General features: G+C 41.7%; 1 protein-coding gene across 1 annotated transcript in view; it reads right to left on the bottom strand.

The window, feature by feature from the left end:
* Window positions 1-14,931: 14,931 nt before the first annotated feature.
* TMEM51 (transmembrane protein 51) overlaps window positions 14,932-25,210 on the bottom strand; it is a 39,898-nt gene continuing 29,619 nt past the window's right edge. Inside the window, exon 3 of the mRNA XM_075189908.1 lies at window positions 14,932-18,060. Coding sequence (XP_075046009.1) covers window positions 17,664-18,060 — 397 coding nt within the window. The 3' untranslated portion in view covers window positions 14,932-17,663. The remainder of the gene's footprint in view (window positions 18,061-25,210) is intronic.

Here is a 25,210-nt window from a genome sequence, read left to right on the forward strand (position 1 = left end):
GCATGTAAGGCGGCCGCTGATTGGTGGAGAGCTGGGGGGGGGGACTGGTCCACGGAGATGAGGGATGAGAGGATGCTCCTAGCTCACAGCACAGTGCTACATACATGACCTTATCCCCACTGCATATGTGCTACATACGTGACCTTATCCCCACTGCATATGTGCTACATACATGACCTTATCATCCCCACTACATATGTGCTACATACATGACCTTATCATCCCCACTACATCTGTGCTACATACATGACCTTATCATCCCCACTACATCTGTGCTACATACATGACCTTATCATCCCCACTACATCTGTGCTACATACATGACCTTATCATCCCCACTACATCTGTGCTACATACATGACCTTATCATCCCCACTACATCTGTGCTACATACATGACCTTATCATCCCCACTACATCTGTGCTACATACATGACCTTATCATCCCCACTACATCTGTGCTACATACATGACCTTATCATCCCCACTACATCTGTGCTACATACATGACCTTATCAACCCCCCTACATCTGTGCTACATACATGACCTTATGATCCCCACTACATCTGTGCTACATACATGACCTTATCATCCCCACTACATCTGTGCTACATACATGACCTTATCATCCCCACTACATCTGTGCTACATACATGACCTTATACCCACTACATCTGTGCTACATACATGACCTTATCATCCCCACTACATCTGTACTACATACACGACCTTATCCCCACTGCATATGTGCTACATACGTGACCTTATCCCCACTGCATATGTGCTACATACGTGACCTCATCCCCACTGCATATGTGCTACATACGTGACCTTACTACTACTACATCTGTACTACATACACGACCTTATCCCCACTGCATATGTGCTACATACATGACCTTATCCCCACTACATCTGTACTACATACGTTACCTCATTCACACTGCATATGTGCTACATATGTGACCTTACTACTACTACCAATACATCTGTGCTACATACATGACCTTACTACTACATCTGTGCTACATACATAACCTTATCCCCACTGCATATGTGCTACATACGGTCCCTTATCATCCCCAATGCATATGTGCTACATACGTGACCTTATCATCCCCACTACACATCTGTACTACATACATGACCTCATCCCCACTACATACATGACCTTATCCCCACTGCATATGTGCTACATACGTGACCTTACTACATACTTGACCTTACTACAACTACTACATACGTGACCTTACTACTACTACATCTGTACTACATACATGACCTTATCCCCACTACATCTGTACTACATACGTGACCTCATCCCCACTGCATATGTGCTACATACGTGACCTTACTATTACTACATCTGTACTACATACATGACCTTATCCCCACTGCATATGTGCTACATACATGACCTTACTACTACTACTACATCTGTGCTACATACATGACCTTATCCCCACTGCATATGTGCTACATCTGTACTACATACATGACCTTATCCCCACTGCATATGTGCTACATACATGACCTTACTACTACATCTGTGCTACAAACGTGACCTTATCCCCACTGCATATGTGCTACATGCATGACCTTACTACTACTACTACTACTACATCTGTGCTACATACATGACCTTATCATTCCCACTGCAAATGTGCTATACATACATGACCTTACTTCTACTACATCTGTGCTACATACATGACCTTACTACTACATCTGTGCTACATACATGACCTTACTACTACTACTACTACTACATCTGTGCTACATACATGACCTTACTACTACATCTGTGCTACATACATGACCTTACTACTACTACTACTACATCTGTGCTACATACATGACCTTACTACTACTACTGTACTACATACATGACCTCATCATCCCCACTGCATATGTGCTACATACATGACCTCATTCCCACTGCATATCTGCTACATACATGACCTCATCCCCACTGCATATGTGCTACATACATGACCTCATCCCTACTGCATCTGTACTACATACATGACCTCATCCCCACTACAAAAATGACCTCATCCCCACTACAAAAATGACCTCATCCCCACTACATCTGTACTACAATAATGACCTCATCCCCACTACATATGTACTACATACATGACCTCATACCCACTACATATGTACTACATACATGACCTCATACCCACTACATATGTACTACATACATGACCTCATCCCCACTACATATGTACCACATACATGACCTTATCCCCACTGCATATGTGCTACATACGTGACCTTACTACTACATCTGTGCTACATACATGACCTTACTACTACTACATCTGTGCTACATACATGACCTTACTACTACTACATCTGTGCTACATACATGACCTTATCCCCACTGCATATGTGCTACATGCGTGACCTTATCATCCCCACTACATCTGTACTACATACATGACCTTATCCCCACTGCATATGTGCTACATACGTGACCTTACTACTACTACTACTACATCTGTGCTACATACATGACCTTATCCCCACTGCATATGTGCTACATACGTGACCTTATCATCCCCACTGCATATGTGCTACATACATGACCTTACTATTACTACATCTGTGCTACATACATGACCTTATCATCCCCACTGCATATGTGCTACATACGTGACCTTACTACTACATCTGTACTACATACATGACCTTATCCCCACTACATCTGTACTACATACGTGACCTCATCCCCACTGCATATGTGCTACATACGTGACCTTACTATTACTACTACTACTACATCTGTACTACATACATGACCTTATCCCCACTGCATATGTGCTACATCTGTACTACATACATGACCTCATCCCCACTACATACATGACCTTATCCCCACTGCATATGTGCTACATACATGACCTTATCATCCCCACTGCATATGTGCTACATACATGACCTTACTACTACATCTGTGCTACATACGTGACCTTATCCCCACTGCATATGTGCTACATGCATGACCTTACTACTACTACTACTACATCTGTGCTACATACATGACCTTATCATTCCCACTGCATATGTGCTACATACATGACCTTACTACTACTACATCTGTGCTACATACATGACCTTATCATTCCCACTGCATATGTGCTACATACATGACCTTACTACTACTACTACATCTGTACTACATACATGACCTCATCATCCCCACTGCATAAGTGCTACATACATGACCTCATCCCCACTGCATCTGTACTACATACATGACCTCATCCCCACTACATCTGTACTACATACATGACCTCATCCCCACTACATCTGTACTACATACATGACCTCATCCCCACTACATCTGTACTACATACATGACCTCATCCCCACTACATCTGTACTACAATAATGACCTCATCCCCACTGCATCTGTACTACATACATGACCTCATCCCCACTACATCTGTACTACAATAATGACCTCATCCCCACTACATCTGTACTACAATAATGACCTTATCTCCACTGCATATGTGCTACATACGTGACCTTATCCCCACTATATCTGTACTATAACTCTTAGTGCACATCACTCTATCAATATTACTACACAGTATCACATTAGTATTACACGATATTATATTACTACTATTACCCATCACTAAATAAAAATATACAAAATGGTGGAGCTGCCAATTCACAGATGTGTGTTCACTGGAATACACACATATACAGTCTATGCGGGATGTCAACAGTGAAAATGTCTACACTAAAATGTTGACAGTAATAAGGTCGACAGTCAAAACACTAGATTGAAAATGGCTGGAAAAAAAAATGCATCTCCCCAGGTGTACCCATCCCAGTGTTGCTAGCACTAGGACTCTTCTCCTGGGTGATGGGACAGGGGGGAGGGGTAATAATGATTTTACAGTAAAACAATAGGATAACATGTCCATGGCTGCCTGGGCATGCTGAACCACATTTTGGCTGTCGACTTTTCATACTCAACAAGTCTATTCAACTGAAGGTCTGAGCAACTATGTAGCACAAAATATAGTTGCCACATCTATCCCTCTCTGTTCAGATTTATGGATGGTAATTTAAGCGTGTACGCAAGTTTGGTCCTTCTTGGGTCTGGTTTGTGAATGTACACAGGTGATGCCATGCATTCCAGCTGTTCTTACATATACACCTGTGCCCACTAGCGTTTCTTACACATTACTGCAAACCATCTTTTCTAATCCATGTAATACTCTATGCACATACTCAGGGCCTGATCAACCACTAGGCTGACCAGGCTGCAGCCTGGGGCGTTGGGTCCCGGGGGGCGCTGGCCTGTGGGTATTTTTTTTTTTTAAAAAAAAAAAAAAAATTTTTAACTTTTTTTTTTTTTTTTTTCATTCATTTTTTTTTTCGGGGTGGGGGAGGGGGGGGTCGCCGCGGGGGGGTGGAGGGCTCGACAATCAAAAGCAATGGTGGTCAGTGGTTAGCAACACACAGCCAATCGCCAGGCTGCCTGTTGCTGTGCAGCAGACAGGAAGCAGGACGTCTTCACTTCCTATCTGCTGATCTGAGGAGAGGAGCGAAGCTGGCACAACTACAGGTAATTGAAGGGGGGAACTGCCCTGCATATCTATAGGGAGGGGGGGGGGAACTGCCCTGCATATCTATAGGGAGGGGGGGGGAACTGCCCTGCATATCTATAGGGAGGGGGGGGGAACTGCCCTGCATATCTATAGGGAGGGGGGGGGAACTGCCCTGCATATCTATAGGGAGGGGGGGGGGAACTGCCCTGCATATCTATAGGGAGGGGGGGGGGAACTGCCCTGCATATCTATAGGGAGGGGGGGAACTGCCCTGCATATCTATAGGGAGGGGGGGAACTGCCCTGCATATCTATAGGGAGGGGGGGGAACTGCCCTGCATATCTATAGGGAGGGGGGGGAACTGCCCTGCATATCTATAGGAAGGGGGGGGGAACTGCCCTGCATATCTATAGGGAGGGGGGGAACTGCCCTGCATATCTATAGGGAGGGGGGATACTGCCCTGCATATCTATAGGGAGGGGGGATACTGCCCTGCATATCTATAGGGAGGGGGGGAACTGCCCTGCATATCTATAGGGAGGGGGGGGAACTGCCCTGCATATCTATAAGGAGGGGGGGAACTGCCCTGCATATCTATAGGGAGGGGGAGAACTGCCCTGCATATCTATAGGGAGGGGTAACTGCCCTGCATATCTATAGGAAGGGGGGGAACTACCCTGCATATCTATAGGGAGGGGGGGGAACTACCCTGCTTATCTATAGGGAGGGGGGGGGACTACCCTGCATATCTATAGGGAGGGAGAGGGGGGAATGTCATGCATATGTATAAGGAGGGAGAGGGGGACTGTCATACAAATCTATAGGGTGGGAGGGGGGGGCTGCCATGAAAATCTATAGGGAGGGAGAGAGGTTGATATGTATGAAGGAGGGCAGAGGAGGGGGGCTGATATATGTGACTGTGGGAGTTTTGATGTGACGGGGGGGGGGATAGCTAGCTAGCAGAGTGGAGGTAAGGAAAATAGCTGCAAGGGGGATGGATGCAGGATGGGAGGTAAAGAAAATGGCTGCAGCAGGGGTTAAGGAAAATGGCTGTGGGGGGGTTGTGGTTAAGGAAAATGGCTGCAGGGGGTATTTAAAAAATACAGCAGCTTTGGGGGGCAGAATCTCATGATTGTGTGGTGGTCACATGGGTGGTCTCAGCAATCACTAGAATACTAAATATTAGTGAGATGGGGCTGGTAGAGGTTTGTATTTGATTGACAACAAATATTCAGATATTGCTTATATATGCCTGTCCAATGGGGTACTTTTAGCTGGCCATAATGGAGTGTTTTGTTTTAACTAAAGGGCCTAATCATTCAGGGTTTGCATTATAATACATTTTTGCATTTTCAAAACAGGACGCCAACTTTCCAGAAGCCAGCGAGAGGATAACAAAGTTGCAAGAGAGAAGAGCAAGAACAGGTAAGAGACAATGGCACAATCTGTCTAAATTTGAATGCTGGAGAATACACCTGAACATTCATATTCAGGAGTGTTCCTATACACCTATATATTCGGAGGAGGGGGGGGGGGGGCGCTGCGGCCGTATTAGCCTAGGGCGGCCAGAACCCTTAATCAGGCCCTGCACATACTTTACTCACAGGTCACCCCTGCACACAAAATTCTCTCACAATCTTCAACCTTCGCAATAGCTTTTCTTACATGTCACCATGCACCAGATTCTCACACATGCCACCCCCATGTACACCATCTATTTTCTCACGTCATCCCTTGCACATCAGATTTTCTCACATGACACCCCCTGTGCACCAGATTTTCTCACATGATATCCCCTGTCACATGCAAGGGTTAAATCACAATGAGCCACAAATTTGACATTATGGGTGGCCATTATGGTTTAAAAAAAAATAAAAAAAAAATATTAGTGTTTATTTATCGACCTTAAGGCGCCACCACCAGCAGTACAGTGAATAAATTAAGCGATGTCACTAAGGGGGATGGACATTCAAAACGGATTCAGTTACAGCCTCTGGAACCGGTCGGACTGATTAAACTTTGTATTACTGTTAGCCCTGGCCCTGCTCTCGTTACAGTGTACTCCCCTCAAAAATACTAACCCCTCCGAATACCACAATATAGCTAATTTCTCTCTGGTTCACAGACGTAAATCTGCTTAAGAGAGAAGGCAGCCATATTTTTACGCTTGTGTGATGCCAGTCTGAGTACACACAGCACATACCTCTATTTGACATGTGCAATGCTATAAAACCCCCTATCTTTCAAATGGGTGTAGTACGAATTAACAATGATGTAAACACCAGCAGTGTTTACACCTACATAATTATTACAATACTGAACAGAGCGACATGTAAGAAATAATTAGCTGTAAACGGACACAGGGCAAATCCAATGTGAGAAGAGGGCGACACTTCCAAATGACGTCACTTCCAACCGCGACTTGGATGTTTTATTTTTTAAAGGGGCGACGCACGGACTTATTTCATCATGGTAATGTTAATTTTATTGCTAACCCTAACCCACAGCCTAAGCCTAACCCTGAACCCTAACCCAAAGGTAGTACTTACATGGGTCTGTGCATTGCCGCTTTAAAAACCGAAATGTCCAAGTCGCGGTTGGAAGGGACGTCATTTGGAAGTGTCGTCCTCTCCTCACATTGGATCTGCCCTGTGTCTGTTTACAGCTAAGTAGGTATTTTTTACATGTCGCTGTGTTCGGTATCATAATAATTATGTAGGCATAAACACGGTCAGTGTTTACAGTATCGTAAATATCATTACCACCGCTTTCAAATTAGGCATATTTCACCAAAATTGTACAAAGAGCTAAACATTTCTCAAAAAGGTCACCCCTCAAAAGGCACACACATAACTGTCACAATAGCTTTCTAACAAAACAAACCCCTAGTCTTAAAACTCCCTGTACACCAAGTTACTAAATCCCCCCCCCCCCCCAAAAAAAAAAAACCCAAAAAAAACAAAAACAGAAAAATTAACTTTCTGCAAAGCAGGAAGTGGAAAAAAAAACCCCATCAAGATATTTAACTTTAGACTTTTCCAAACTTGTCATTTAGAGGGCTGCCTTGAGTGCTATTATTCATGTATATGGAGGGAATGAGTTGTGTGATAGGTGGCGGGGTTTCTGTGTCTGCTATTGAATATGATTTAAATCACCTTATTTCATGTGCAATTATACAGGACCATACAATTGTCATGAGAAACCCTATACATTACATACACACAAGTACACACAAGTACACACAAGTACACAGGACACTGCTATAGAACATTTTAAATGATCACTGAAAATGTATTTTTAGAACTTAAAATTACTTCTGTTATTATCTAGTGTGGCTGGGACCCCGGGAGTCCCTCCATCTTTAAATGGACTACGGCACCAGGAGGGTTAACACCCGGCGCCGGTAGAATTATGACACTGGCGCCAAGAGCCGCATGTGAATTTTTTTTTATGTTAAATGTATTTAATAAATAAAATGTTTTTAAATGTGCGCTGCTGTGCTGGGAGAGTAATACCCGGGGAGTGTGCAAGTGTATATTTAAGTAAATTAATGTAAAAATGTGATGTATGGGCAATGCAGTGTAGTGTAACTGTGTGTAATTAAAATGTATATACTAAAATGTGTCTTTAAATTAAATGTACTTACCCAGTCCCTGGTGGTCTAGCGGAGCCTGTAGGAGCAGCCCTGGGGTACCCCCACCCCCGGCATCCAGCTTGCAGTGGCTGTCGGAGGGGTTTACAGAACAACCTCCTGGATTCCAATGAGCTCCAGGAACAGCAGGAATGTGATTAAGGAGGAGAGAGAGGACGTGAGCAAAGAGGGAGCGTGACTGAACACTTAATCATGAGAGAGAGGGCTTACTCATTGCTAGACTTTCCATAATTCATGTACCTTTCCTTTATCCAAACAGGGCCCCCACATTCCAGGATCCAGGAAACTCAGCTTAAGACACCGTCAGCAGCAGTAATGGAAGCAGCAAGAACAGGTAGGAGAGAGCAGGATAACCTGCCAACCTCTCCGATTGTGGTGGAACAGTCCTGATTTTGGATCACTGCCCTGCTCAGCCAGGAGTTTGTCCCCACTGCAGGAACAGTTGGGAGATATGTCCCACTTCACACTGCTAGGTGCACGCCATTCGCAAACCGAACAGTAGTGCTCTCAGCATTGTATGTGTGTTTCAAGTGGATGGTAAGGGGTTGGAGAGTGGCCTTGAATTGGCCTAAAATGATAGCCACACCCACATCCATTGTACCAGAAGTAAAGAAGGTTTACTCAGATGTGGCAACAGGGGCAGTTAGCACCCTCTAGTGGCTGGCCGTGCATCTCTGATGGCTAGGATGCCCATTCAGCAGCAAGCTGACACTTTTCCACAAGGCACACTTTTGTCGCGCGCCCCTACTAACGCATTCCCTTGGTGAGACCTTCACGTCCCATAGCAACACTGAAAATGCCCGACTTATGTCCCCTTATCTTGTGACAAGTCCATCATTTACTTTGTCGTCATTCAGACCAGGATGTTATGGTGCTCACCGTCCTCCTCGGTAAACATGGTGAAATTCACAACAAACAGGCATGTGGTAAACATTAGATCAATTACAGTGGATCCTTTATCACAAATGAGCATTGCCTCTGTAGTACATTATATATACAGTATAACACATCATATATAAATGTAATTGATCTATGCAGAATTGTTTTTTTATGCACAACAATTTCATGGCTGTGCAGAGAATAGGTCAACAGAGAAATCCAACATACAACTGGTCTTACCTCAACATGGATGTGGTGTAACCGCCAACGGCCCCAACAAGTTCCACTCCCATCAGCCACACAAGTTCATGGAATCATCCTGCTGGGATTTTGATGGTGGCAGAGTACTGATGCGGGAGAGTATAAAAATATTTTAATGTCACAGAATATATTTCCTGATCAGTTGCATCCCTTCATGACAGCAATATACCCATATATGAATGGGCTTTTTCAGTAGGTGAATGCTCAATGCCTTAAGGGTGGGAAAAACAGGAACGTTTCCAAAAATAGGACAGTGAATTCAGCCTCATACAGTGGCCACCCCAAGGCACCAATTTTCACACATATGTGAGAAGAGCTGGAAATTGAATTTTTAGGACAGAGCCAGCCCCATGAGCCACAATGGTGTTGACATGGGTAGAGCCTGCACACCCTGCTTTCAGCCTGAAGAATAATAGGCATTTGTTAATAAAAACTGCATGTTACAGTGCATTAGGCAGGAGAGCTGCATGCGGGCATAATCTGTTACCATGTATGCTGTGAGCAGGAAGATTAGTAATGTACTTTGAGTCTGCACAATGCTCAATGTTCAGTTTAAGTTTTATGCTCCTAATAAAACTATTACAAAAAAAAAATAAAAAAAATGGAATTATGATTTCACCACAGGTGGTACATTCTCCCCGTGATGTAAATTAATAGGACTCTTTTTAAAAGACTGTAAGATTACCCCCTGCACTAACATTTCATAATACGAACCTACAAAAACCTGTAAAAATAGTGTAGAATTGCACAAATTCAGCTTATAAAACTACAGTTTGGGAAACAATTTCCAAATTATTAAATTGTAATTCTATGCTATTGGATTGTATATTTCAGATTAAACGGGTGGGTACATAATCAATAGTTATATGTACATTATATATATATATATATATATATATATATATATATATATATATATATATATATATATATATATTTATATGTATATGTATAAGTGGTGAACCCCTTTAAAATCAAGCAAGTTTGCCGTCACAATACTTTGAGGGACGTGATACGGTCTATCCACTGCAAACATCTATTACCCACTTGTGAAAGCAAAATTGTCTTTCATAGGTGGATTAAACGCACACAAACAACAAAGAATACTTACCACTCCAGCTGTCCTCTGTGTTCTGTCTGCATCAGGTGAAGCTATGAGCTTTTATAATCACACTAAGATAGTGGAATTACAAGGAAAACTACAACCACTTATAAAGTAAAGCTTTGTATAGGTGTTCGGCCAAATTCATATGTAGTGTGTAATGTGTTTGTTAAATAAAGAGCTCTGTTATGTAAACAATTGCAGTGTTTAAATAAAAGCCATTAAATGAACAAGTTACCAGTCCACGGTTCTCTGTAGCCTAATGGTGGATTCACTTGGTCTGATCCCGTCCACTCAGATCAAGACCCAATCGACAAGATCTACCTTGGTCACATGAGCAACTTATATCGTATAGGGCTGTTTGGTTTTCGGGCAAAGCAATTAGATCACTGGCGGATCACACTGGGGTCTGTTAGTGCAGGAGGTAGATGGTCACCCAGAGAGGTGAAATGTGGTTATCATCATTTACTTATATAGCGCCACTAATTCTGCAGCGCTGTACAGAGAACTCATTCACATCAGTCCCTGCCCCATTGGGGCTTACAGTCTAAATTCCCTAATATAGACACACAGACAGAGAGAGAGGGGGAGACTAGGGTCAATTTTGATAGCAACCAATTAACCTACCAGTATGTTTTTGGAGTGTGGGAGGAAACCGGAGCACCTGGAGGAAACCCAGGCAAACACGGGGAGAACATACAAACTCCACACAGATATAGCCATGGTCGGGAATTGAACTCATGACCCCAGTGCTGTGAGGCAGAAGTGCTAACCACTCTGCATATCACATTTACCAACATACCGAGAATGAGCCCAGTCTATTTCTATTGATTTATTAGAAGGCGTCCCACTAGTTTCAGAGCTGTACACTTGGAAATGGGGGTTAGCAAGAGGAGCCTTGAACCAACTAATCAGAAAATCATAGCTATATTTACCAAACTGTAGTGTATAATCTTATACACTGTCCAAATGGAATTCACACACGGATCATTAAACTATCACATGTGTTTTCAATTCTTGTTCCTTTAAAAATACACAAACAATTGACATTTTGAATATAAAATTTAGTTTAGAATTATACTCACTGTAACCCTGGGGAGACCATCAAATTTAGCAAATGTTCTTATGGATAGGTCGTTAAACTATATTTCCATTGGAAAAACATTTTATTTCTTTCGTTAAAAGTGGATGTGACGTGTGCTACTCTATAATGTTTACAGACCTTTTAAATAGATTTCTTATCTACCGATTAATTCACTAAAATGACTCAAGCATTAAACATTTTGGAACATCTCACAAAACAGTGTCAAGAAGTCTGTGAATATCAGGTAAGAATCTTAAAACAATTAGAATTCTTTATGAAGATATATTGGTGAATTCCACTCCATGTTTTGCTAGACATCAGCAGCGCAGCCTAAACCCCCAGTAATCTTTGCAAGTGGCGATATCTTAGTTGTGTCTATTTTCAACAAACCTTCAACCCCCTTAGATTGTAAGCTCCTCTGAGCAGGGCCATCTCTCCTCCTGTTTCCACCACTTCTAACTCTGCTCTCCAGCTACTTTGCCCTCCTCCTCGAGGACCCTCCACCCCCCGTCCCCTCTGGGGGTCTCCCCGTCTTCCGCGCCCTCCTTCTTGGGCTCCGTTGTTTGCCGATCCTCCCTCCCCCTTTCCCTGCCCTCTCTAGCTGTGCATTGAGCTTACTGAGTTACTGTGCTTACTGTTTACTGTACTGTGCTGTGCTGTGCTGTCTCACCTTGTATTGTAATTCGTTTTGTCCCTGTACGGCGCCACAGACACCTTGTGGCGCCCTATAAATAAAAAATAATAATAATACCGCTATGAACTACTCTATTACTTCACATAACTTCCATTCCAGCCCTAGAAGAGAATATTCTTTTCATTTCTGTAGTCCTCACATTCAGGAAAATATTGGTAGTCTAGAGAAAGGCTACAAAGACGATCTTACAAAGCCTAGCAATGCAAAACATTTACGTTATTGGGATCTATCATGTCGCCTCTTGTCCCTTAGTTATACATTGCTAAATAAGACCTACACCGTGGGGAAAAAAATAAATAAAAATGTTTTGATTGGAATACAAAGAGTTAAACTAAGAGCCCAAATATGCTTAGCTGTTACACCCTGTTCATTGGATCTGCAGGTCCCGAGGGTTTGGTTTTTATTTTTTGATGTGTATTAAGAGATTTAATGATAGAAGGCCTCATTCATTAAGGGAAGTAGGCTGCTGGATAAAACCATGTTACAATGCAAGGGGTGCAAATTAGTTTTCTATTTTGCACATAAGTTAAATACTGACTGTTTTTTCATGTAGCACACAAATATCAACTTTAAATTTCAGTGTACAAATAAGCTATCAAATATTTATTTGTGCTACATGAAAAAAAAAAACCTGACAGTATTTAACTTATGTGCAAAACAGAAAACTAATTTGCACACCTTGCATTGTAACATGGTTTTGTCCAGGAGACTACTTACTCAATTTTTTTTACTTAACTTTCCTTAATGAATCAGGCCCATGGTCTTACCAAAATTTGTACTGAACCACTGCAGCCAAATCAGCTTTTGTCTAGTGTAAGTTAGCCAATAAAAAAAAAGGTTTACAATTGATAGTTGTGGTTCTTGCAAATTTTGCACAGAAACGTAATTATAGTACAGGAGACCCACTGACTAGTCAATGAATAGAAATGTCCCACTGAGAGTAAAATTATAAAACAATTCTTTCCCCACTCATCACTGGTATATATACAAACATACATACATACTCAGATCAGCCACAACATTAAGACCACATGCCTGATATTGTGTAGGTCCCCCTCGTGGCACCAAAACATCTCTGACTCGTCGAGGTATGTTTTCCAAAGATGTCAGGGTGTCCTGTGGTATCTGGCACCAAGACATTAGCAGCAGATCCTCCAAGTCCTGTAAGTTAGCGAGGCGGGGCCTCCATGGCTCAGACTTGATTCATTAGTCCAGGCCACCTTCTTCTATTGCTCCCGTGCCCATTGTAGGCGCTTTTGGCGGTGGACAGGGGTCAGCATAGGCACTATGGCCGGTCCAAAGCAAGCCGTAATACACTAACCTTTTCTGCAATTTGTGCGACAGTAGCTCTTCTGTGATACTGGAACCGATGGGCTAGCCATCGCTCCCCACGTGCATCAATGAGCCTTGGGCGCCTAAGACTGGTTCAATGACTGCCTTTCATTGGACCACTTAGTAGGTACTAACCACTGCATGCAGGGAACACCCCACAAGACCTGTCGTTTTGAAGATCCTCTGACCGAGTCGTCTAGACATCACAATTTGACCCAAAGTCGATCAGATCCTTACATTTGACCATTTTTCCTGCTTCCAACACATCGCCTTCAAGAACTGACTGTTCACTTACTGCCTAACACCGATTGACAGGTGCCATTGTAACAAGATAATCATTGTTATCTAGTTCACTTTTCAGTGGTTTTAATCTTGTGGCGGTTGTGTGAGATATATCGATATCTATCCATCCATACACACACACACACACAATGTGTTTATTCAATTTTTAAAACACATTATACAGATTGGTCCTAGATATTTCCCTCCCAAGATATATGTATATGTTCAAGGAAATATTAATGTCTACTCTACATTTTTGTGCCAAATGTTTCCTTATTGTACCAGTATTATGTATTTAAATTTTATGATGTTTAAACACATTTCTCCTGTTAGAACGTAACCAGTTTACCCTACTAAAAAGACTGTTCAACTTGTGCAATGCAACAATTAACTTGATAACTTAATTGCTACCGCTTCCTTTGTGATGTTGACATCTCCCAAATGACAGACCTGCGTGCCACAAGTGGCCACGTCCTCATTTTTAGTCAACATACACATCAGGTTAGCAAAATCCATGCAGTGTGTACGACGGATTCCAGTCAACACACCGGAAAACATTGGAATTTAAAGAAGGAGTTCTACAATAATTAACCCCATCAGAGCTGGGATTAACCTTTTCATGGATTGTTCAATGGCCGCATTAATTATTCAACATTTGAGTAGTCTAATCACTTGGAGGATTACTCCATCGAGCATGTTTGTAAAAGGTGATGGATGCCCCCCCCCCCCCCGGGTAGCCCTCATCGAGCTGTGCATGTAGGTATCTTCCTACCACACCAATAGGTCCCAACAATGCCGGACGGGATCCGGTCGCTCAGGCCGAGAGTCCTGGATCTTGTCAGATTTGGCCAACCATGATAAGCACTATTGATCAATACCAAGGACTTCCAAACCGTAGTCGGCCAGGACCCAGATTATGTTTGGGAAACAACTTTGTGAGAGTTTTTATTTAATTTTTTTTTTTGTTTGTTTGTTTGAAGCTTGAGCAAAATATTAAAACATGATTAATATTCTACTAGTTTACATATTACATTTTATTTCTTTCAAAAACAAATGGTCTATGCAAAAACTTCCAATTTATTTATTTTTTATTACCAGACAGGTGAGGCTAAAGTCAGTTTAATACAACTATTTATCACTTTCACACATAGATGCCTCATACAGGGAGATTATTAAGTTTAATTCCACTTTGGCTGCCGCTTGGTGACAGGTACACTTTATTTTGTGGGTATAAGCAATAGTCAACGTAATGTAACCTATTAGGCCACTAGAAACCAGTGGCTCCCGAATATTAACCAGGATTTAATTATTAGTGGCGTACAGGATTCCTAGTAAGAGAGGTTACATTCTCATGAATACCGGTTTATCACAGAGCAAAGCTTAAGACTGGTAAATACAGACAAGCACAAAAGTTGGTTCTTGCCTTTGACAAAACATACGTCTGGAAATTATTTCAGAGTTATTAACATTGTCCATTGATCTTACGACACTGTTTTATTTATTAACTGAACGCCTGTGCATTTAAAAAAAAAATTGGAATTTAAAAGTTACTGGTAGAATCCATTAATTTCACCCAGACAGGACGTAGCAGAAGCTAATAGTCATGTGGGCATATTCACTAAACTGCGAGTTTGAAAAAGTGGAGATGTTGCCTATAGCAACCAATCAAATTCCTTGTGTCATTTCATAGAATGTACTAAATAAATGAGAACTAGAGTCTGATTGGTTGCTATAGGCAACATCTCCACTTTTTTTAAACCAGCAGCTTAGTAAATATTCCCCATGATGCTCTAGGAGATAGATATAAATAAATATATAAATCTATCTAAATCTATCCATCTAATCTATATAATCTATCGATATAATCTATCTATTTATTTTATATTCTCCACAGTGAATGAACAGAGCTCAGACATGTTCTAAAACCAACTGGCTGTGAACCCAAACACCAAATAAGATGCTTAATATATTAAACATCTAACATACCCAGACACATAGTCCGAATTCCTCATTTATTAGCAACACTGGAAGGGTCTATTAAAATTACACATACACTGATCCAAATTGCAAACACATAACATACAAATGAAAGAACAATTTAGACAATGATACAGTGATTACATATTGTTGGAATTATTGGGCATTCTAGAAAGTGATTGTTGCTCTTGTGTTTGGAAAATACTTTGTTTATTCTATATTGTTAACAGAACAAAAAACAAAACTAAAAAAACAAAAACAAACAAACAGACAGACAGTTACCCTCAGTTCCTGTTAATACATCTGGAGCAAAATTCTCATCAGCAAAGTAAAAAAAAAATCATATTGATTTAACAGCCAAAAATGGTGCAATCATTGGAATTTTAATTACATTACACCTTGGTTTGGCCATCATTCACACAGGGCTCAACAGACCTTGTCCCCTACATCTAAGCTGCATTAAACTTCATTATACGTTGAACATATAAGAAAGCATTTCAAGAGGCACTTAAAAAAAAAAAAAAAAAGAAAAAAAAGGGATTATTTATCACTATGACGAGCATATCTTCAGTGCCTGTTGAACTAAAATGCAGCTCAGAGCAAGGGGCCAGCTCTCTTGTGCACGGTCCCTAAGAGGCATATTAAATGCAGCCACCCTTAACCTGCAAACAAAAACAGGAACATTACAGAACTTACATTAGAAACCTGCAGGGGAATGTCTATAATAGAATCCTGGGAGGCCAAGGAAAGAAACAAAGTTAAATATTTACCAGAGTGACTAAATGATCATGGAAACAGGACTATAACATGGAAAATAAATGCACCTGTGATAGGATGGAAAAATAAAATGCAAGAAAACTATCCAAAAATGCTGAAACACACATATTATGCCATTTTAAATATGCAGTTAAGTCAAAAGAAATAATTTTTCTTAGTTTGTTCTATTTATTTTTTGTAAGAAAAGTATTATTTATAAATAAGAGGGGAATCCTTTTCCCTCAAACAAAAACTATACATAACATTTATGGCAAAGATTTACACTGCTGAACTTGCAGGCAGCCGTCACCACTGTCATGTACAGTTACCAATTGCACCAGCACCCTCTAGTGGTGAAAAAAAGACATATACAAAGAAACATGCGGACACAGACACTTAGCATCTGTGACCATGATATTTGTCCTTACAAATCACATTAAAACATGAGAAACTCACACCTAGTATGTAATAATAGCGCTTCTTTGCTTTTAGAGGTTTGCTTTATTTCCAGTTTTGGTCAGTTTTGAGCAAGTACGACTTTTCTGAAGATAAAAGTAGACACGACGAAGGCCATTTTGTGTGCTGAAGCCCATATTCAATAGAAGGCAGCCTATCGATTCACTCCAAAACCAGAGACATCATTGAGGCAACTCTAGACACTAGGAGCCAGCGACGTCATTCAATTGCCTGAGTGATGTGAGATTCCTAGTAAAACAGATAGGCTGTATTGTTTCAGGTTCACAAAATGGCGGCGTGCACTGTAAACAACAGCTGCATTTTATAAGGGCATAACACTTTATAACATGTCGCCTTTAGATTCCATGACAAGAAGAGATTGCAAAACTTTTCTTAAACTCATACCAGTGGCAAAAACATTTAAAAAAACAAAAAAACAGCCGTGTATTTTACACAAAAAAGTAGAATACATTTAGGAAATAATAAAAAAAAACAAAAAAACAATTACTGGTTTATGTGACACAATAGGCCCATCCCACCCCAGCCCCCAAACAAACAAGATTCATGTTCACAAAAGACTTGTGCTAAGTTTTCACAGCAATAAATGGTTCCTAGACAGGCTGGTTAGTGCCAAATTGTTTATCTTCATACTGTGGGGGTGGCGTTATAGGTTCAATCTTTTGCGTTTCCACCTTCTTTTTACCCGACAGGTTTAATCGGAATTCTCTCAGGTGAAGTTTGTCCGACTTAATCCTCCTAACGTTCAAAGGCTTTTTCTCTTTCTCAGAGCGAGAATTTGTCCTTTGCGGTAGCTCCGGTTTGGCCGAGCCGGCATTAGACCTAGTGGGCGTCGACTCGTCAAGTTCATTCAGAGATTCGTAAGACGGGAGAGAAATGCTTATTCGCTGGTTTCCGTCAGGGTCGGCAGAATCCGAAGCACCATATCCTATTCTCATCACTTCCTCATAGCTGGGAGCGGAATACCTGGGGATATCCACATCTTCGTGACTAAACAGAAACATAAACAAATAAAACCCATTAATTGTTGAATTAGGTTCCTGGATAAATACGGTGCTTTGGCAAGCAGTACGGCAGGGTGTAAGCAATTTGTGATGTGTTAGAACCAACATAATTAAGCATCATTTTTAAAGTGGACCAACCACCAACATAAAAGTAAAACCATGGTCAGATCGGATTCGCACCTTTTCAGTTGATGTCGCTTTTTGGGACAGAAATAAAAAGCACCTGAAGTGTACAAAAAAGTGGAACACAATGCTAAACATAGAAACGTAGAATTTGACGGCAGATAAGAAGCACTTGGTCCATCTAGTCTGCACGTTTTTTAACCTATGGTAAACTCCAACACAATTTGATCCTTAGTTCTTTGTAAGGATAACCTTATGTCTATCCCAAACATGTTTAAATTGCTTTACTGTATTAGCCTCTACCACTTCTGATGGGAGGCTATTCCACTTATCCACTACCCTTTCTGTAAATTAAAATTTCCACACACATCTTTGCATATTACAATATATTATTGCATAACAGACCAACTTGTATTATTTGGTAAATTGCATTTAATACAAAATGAAAAGCGGTTTTAAGTATTATGAAAATGTAACGTATTTCTTACGTAGATATAGTGTCTTATCATCATAGATATATAAGGCGCCACAGTGTTCCGCAGGGCCGTACAGTAGGGAAAACAGTACATACATAAAACAGGGACAAGGCAGACAAAATAAATGCAGACATGAAAACAAAGGGTATGGAGGACCCTGCTCATTAGAGAGCTTATATTCTAAGTGGAAGAGGGCACAGCTGAAACAAGAGGAGCGAGTGTGGCTCAGAGTGGAGATTGGGACAGTTGTGAGGGTGCATTAGTGTGAATAGTGTTATAGGGGATAAGGTCACATCTAAAAAAAAAAAGAGATGGGTTTTCAGAGAGTGTCTAAAGATTTGAAGGCTGTGGGAAAGCCTGATTGAGCGTGGTAGGGAATTCCATAAGTGGGGAGCAGCACAGGAGAAGGTGGTTACCAGAGACAAGACGGTTCGTTGGTGGGGGAGCTGGAACAATAAATAAAACAAAAAGAAAATACTCATGTGACCGCGGCGCCGCGTCCCTCCTCTTCTCCATTCACACTGACTGTCGGGTGTGACGTCATCAAGTCACGCCCGTCAGTCAGTGAGGAGCGCCGGACAAGACAAAGCTAGAGGAAAGAAGAGAAGACAGAAGAGAAGAAGAGAAATAGAAAGAAGCTGACAGGAGGTAAGTAAAGAAACAGAGAGGCAAGGGGAGGAAAGGGACAGTGCTATAAAGAAGGGGGAGCAAAAAAAAAAAAGGGGAGAGAAACAGAATAAATAAAAAAAGGAGAGAAGCACAGAGTTAAAAAAAAAAGGGGAGAGAAACAATAAATAAAAAAGTGGAGAGAAGCACAGAGTAAAAAAAAAAAAAAGGGGAGAGGCACATTTAATAGTGGGGACTAGTAATTTAAGATGGGGTGGTTTAGGGACTATTGAATATGGGGGTGAGTTAAGGGAGAATGAGGTCTATTTATTAAATGTGACTATGAATTTATTAATGGCAGTGATGGTTGCGGGAAATAGGTATTGCTGGGGCTGTTTGCAGGAAGGGAATAGGTTTATTTCTTAAATGTGAATACTATTATTTTAATGTTGGGGCTGGAGGAAGGCCTAATTATTAATCGTGGGTGCTATTGATTTAACGCCGGGGCTGGCTGTAATTTTCTAAATGTAGACATTTTTTTCCCCAAATAGGTCCTTCAACATTCCAGGATCCGGACAAGCCGCAACTAAAGAAAGCAGCGGTCAAAGGTGGTGAAAGTGAGAAGAACAGGTAGGAGAGAGCAGCAGAGTGTGTGAAATGTTGTGATTCTAGTAGGGACAATGTCAATTTTTGGCGAGTGTTGTGCCCAATGTAAGGTGAAGGCCAAGACTGAACTCTTTGTGTACACACTGCATTCTTTCCATACTACACTGTGGTGCTAGATGTCTTAAAAGTCAGGAGTGCTGGGACATATGTGACGCTCTGGTGAATTCAGGACCTAGTGATTTTGATGTGCTAGCCACGCCCCAACGGCGCATTGCCACGCCCCAAATGTATGACCACGCCCCAAAAATGTTTGCACCGCCGTTAGGCTAGCAACGCCCCAATTTTTTTTGTGCCGCCGTTTTTTGGGGGCTTACTCGACTATGAGGGGGGCCCCATGAATTTGTTGTACCCGGCCCTGAATTTCTCTTGGCAGCCCTGATTGGGACATCCATGTGGAGATAGCAGTAAGACAGTAGGTTACATGATATAGTACAGAAGGAGAGAGGTCAGGAGAAGAGATATAGATTTGGGTGTCATCAGCGTAGAGGTGGTATTGGTGGAATTGAATGAGCGAATTAGTGTCCCAAGAGAAGAGGTTTACAAGGAAAAAAGCAAAGGGCCAAGAACAGAGTCTTGTGGGACCCCAACAGATAGTGGGAGTGGAGGGGAGGATGTGCCAGAGGTAGAAACACTAAAGAAGCGGTTTGATAGGAAGTGAACCAGGAAAGAACTGTGTCATGAAGGACAATGAGTGAAGGGTAGGAGAAGAGGGTGATCAACAGTGTCAAAAGCAGCAGAGAGGTCCAGGAGGATGAGGATGGAGAAATGACCATTAGCTTTTGCAGTAAGTAAATCATTAAAAATAAAATCATCAGTGTCTTAAAATAAACCACTCCATGCAGGCAATGTAAACAGTTTGTAAGCACTGTGTGTTATTGATACTAGAAAATGGTCCAATTGCCTTCTGGCCGGTATTCAGCTGACAATTTACATAGCAAAGCAGAAGAGGCAGAAGGATTAGATATTAATCTCAGAGACGATGAAGTCAGGTGGATTAGTAATGAATTCTAATGCACTTGGGACAATTTCCGGTCCATTAATTAGATTAAAAACAAAAACACCAACAACACACTGAATCCACTTAAAAACACCACCTAAAATACTACCTAATACAGACCATTTATTTCAATTGTAGAGGAAAAAAAAAGCGATGATTAAAATATTTTGAAAACAACATTAAAACATTTACTTTTCACATTTTTTTCCCACATGTGGTGGTACTTTTTATAGTGGAATATAATATGATTAAATTGACATAGCGAACTACTACAATCAAGTTAAATCCCCTATCCCTATTTTTACTTGATTTCCATCTCCCATTACTGAAAACGAACCTCCCTTTAATTTAACATTTACTAGATGTCAACCCTTACTGTACTTCTAGGTAGGGAAGGGAGGGTCTGAATAAAGAGTAACAAGCTGAATGTATGAACGTCATTCCCTATAGAGACGCGTTTCACCACAAGCTTCCCGCGTCAGGATGACACGATCCTTGCATCACTACTCTGTACAGTTGTGGGGCTCACTATGTTACTATGAACCAGTATTATTGCCTGTCATAACTGTCCCAATTCTCAATGAACAGTCCCAGGCAAAACGGGTGGACCAATAGTTGGCATGGACCATTTTTGTCCTGGGTTCTTTGTGTAATCTTGGGTGGGGGGTAGGGGGGTATATAGTACGTATTTTGTTGAACAACAGAAAGTCACTTTTAGCAATTAAAAGTAGAAGTACAAAGGAAAATCCACTTCATCCAGTTAATTAACAAGAGAAAATATATTAAAAGATTGGAAATTCTATTGCGGTAAGAAAACCGCTAGAGGTTTCTATCACTGAAGTTAGATTGGTTGGTTTACACAGGGTTATAGATCATTCTGTGCAATGCAAACATTCTCTGCATCTCAATCTCAAGTTTCTTAGCAACCTTGTCAAGAAATGCGTTAGGTTTACAAGCAACTATCCTTTTGTTTGTTTTTTAATCTGACCTAGGACAAATGTCAGCATTACATAAGAAGGGTCCGGGAATATTGGCAAACAGACCCTCAATGACTTTGGTCTGGATTCCTGCGTAGATTCACCAGACATACAACCTATTTATTCCAAAGCTTGTAACATTTTGCTCTTTGATCTAGTCAAAGAGCTTGGGAAGAGCAACAATGAAGCTAGGCAACTGTAACTTTGTCATTTCCGTCTCTTTAACAATTGCAAGCCAACAATGCAGAGATTGGTCTTTGAAGTGTGCGGTTCCTTCTTAAAATGCAGTGGAGCAATCCTGCAGTAGTTAAAGGGGCTGTAATGTCAATATTAACACAGAGCAATGCACATGCATAGTGTCCTGTTATCTCTACATAACATTTCTGGTCCTTCTCAGACCAAGCCAAGCCACTGACATAATTTATTCCTGGATACTAGGCCACTCCCCCAACACAGTGTATAGTCCCCACGTTATTACACTCAGTAAGATTGACAGGAGAGCTATAGGAGGAGATAGAGGCTTATAGGGAAGAGAGGTAAAACAATGGTCGCTCTTGATTTTGAGTTACTAAACCATCAGGTTCATGCCTTAATATTTACATTGGACAAAAACACAAAGGGAGATTGTTTTGTTGATCGCAACACATTTAAACTTGCGATTTTCCGTCTATTCAGTGCAATTAATGCAACACTGCCGTAACACTCTCGAATCTGGGTAACATGGAGTCAGCCCTCTTTCCCCAAGTAGTACTAGCGTTAAAAACACTAGTACAACGTCCAAAATTAACACCAGTGGCCTGAGAGCACAATCAACTCCAAGTGATTTTCAGAGCAGGACTAGCCTTCAATTTCACCAGACAATTACTTTTAAAAACGAGAGAGAGACTCCTAATACCCGGCCGCCGCTGAAACAGATGAGTGAAGCACAGCTGCAGGATGGCAGCTCCTGAAATAAAACAGATTGGCTTTCCCTTGAGCAAGGGGACAATGACGCTGGTTACGCCAACATTCATTTCACTTATCACAAACTTACTGGAGCAAATCGATGCCAGAGTTGATAGTGAACAGATTTGCATATATTCTATTAACACAGATCAGCAGGCTTACAGATATCACCCAGCTACTCCCACTGCATTCTCTATTATTAGATCCCAAACGCTGGATGTTCCCAAACGTCTGGGGAACCATTGTTCTGCCGAGACTCAATTATTGCACAATTCAACTGAAGAACTGATCTCCGAAGATTTTACTCTCTCTGTTCACCTATAACAGAGTTTAAGGAGAACGGTGTTTCTTATCTTGAATGAGGAACATCCTTTTTATGTGACAGAGAGAGACAGACAGAGAGAGAGAGATTACATTCCTATACTTGTAGGGACCATTGTCATAGTGGGGGCAAAAGAATGAGGTCCCCACAAAGCTTACCAATGCAAGGGGCATCGCTGGTATACTCTGCATTCTAAAAAAATAATTTGCGAGTCACTTTTGTCAGACCAAAAGTGTGCGTGTGTCTGACGTGGAGGAGAGAGTGTGTGCACACCACCACTAGAGGGCAGTGGAACGTACATACCAGGGGCGGATCTAGAAAAATGCTGTACCCAGGGCGATTTAGGGGGGGGGGGGCGATTTAGGTCCCGCCCCTTTCTAGCATCTTAGGCTGCCGACGGCTGCACACTATGTGCAGGTCCGTCCATCCGTGACAGGCAGGGACAGTGTGCTGCCCGGCTGCTCCGATTGTGTTTTAAACACAGTCAGAGCAGCCGGGCAGCACACTGTCCCTGCCTGTCACGGCTGGACGGACATGCACATACTGTGCAGCTGTCGGCAGCAAGTGTCTGCTAGCGATCCCCCCCCCCCTGGATCCGCCACTGATACATACCTATGTCCCACTACAAGCAGGAAAAGTAGGAGATTGCAGCTTCCCTGCCCTTTTACACTAAACAGGGATAGATGGTCACATCCGTCCGCTGCTGTTGAAAGTAAAGCGAGGACAGGGGAGCAAGATACGGCCCATTGGTGGCTCAGACTTGCAGTCCGTATCATCAACACTTTGATCAAACTCAAACCACAAATCTCAAGTGGTACCTCTGGTGACAAACTGCTCCTACACATACCCATATGATTGTCCTGTGGACAGGACATTTGTAAAGGGGTGTCCTGAAGTGTCATGGGTCCTCGTAATGTAATAAGAATAAAGTGTGTGTGTGTGTGTGTGTGTGTGTGTGTGGTGGTGGAGTTTTTTTTGTTTGTTTTTTTAAACTTATGAAGTGGAGAGGTAGAACTTTTCTTTTAAACAGATACATACATACATGTGGCTCAGTGGTTAGCACTTCTGCCTTAGAGCATTGGGGTCATGAGTTCAATTCCAAACCATGGCCATATCTGTGTGGAGTTTGTATGTTCTCCCCATGTTTGCGTGGGTTTCCTCCGGGTGCTCCGGTTTCCTTCCACACTACAAAAACATACTTGTAGGTTAATTGGCTGCTATTAAACTGACCTTATTCTCTCTCTCTCTCTCTCTCGGTGTATGATAGGGAATTTAGACTGTAAGCCCCAATAGGGACTGATGTGAGAGAATTCTCTATACAGCGCAGCGGAATTAGTGGCGCTATATAAATAGCTGCGGATGAACAATAATTGGATGTCTGGACATCATTGGATGTCTGTGGTCATCTGCCAGTCTATTGTTCAGTTTTACACCTGAACAGCCACAACAATTCCATTTTTCCGCCCACCTCATCTCCACTTGAGTAGAATACCTACAAATGAATTTGTAAACACAGTGAATAAGAATTAGGAATTTCTAGATTGTAAATTTAAGGTTTAAACAACAGGAGGCAGTATTAAGTATTTGCTCAGCTACTGTGTGTTGTCAGACACCAGATTAACATTTAGCTGCAGGAGTCTCACTTGCAGGCCATTTATTTTTTTTGTTAACCAGGGAGTACAAAAGGCACAATCCCATTCTGAAAGTACTTCATCACACAAGCTTTTCCCAGGTACACAATCTATAGGTTCCCTGGTTATTAAATGCTGCAGTCATTTAGTTCAATCTCGAGCACAGCTTTGCAAGGCTTCAACTCATTTTCCAAAAAGAGATAAAACCATTTTTATTTCTTTTATTATCAAGAACCACAAAAGATAAGAGCCAGGATACAAATGAAACGGCCGATCATCTCTCTGTGTTAATGGGATCTGCCGCCGCTTGTCTCCAGTGACGTACCGGAGTGTACTTGAGATCAATCCTTCAATGTCTTCTAGCTGAAAGGTCTAAAAACTTTCTAGAAATGT

Source organism: Mixophyes fleayi, chromosome 11 (genome assembly GCF_038048845.1).
Source record: "Mixophyes fleayi isolate aMixFle1 chromosome 11, aMixFle1.hap1, whole genome shotgun sequence".
Classification (NCBI taxonomy): Eukaryota; Metazoa; Chordata; class Amphibia; order Anura; family Limnodynastidae; genus Mixophyes; species Mixophyes fleayi.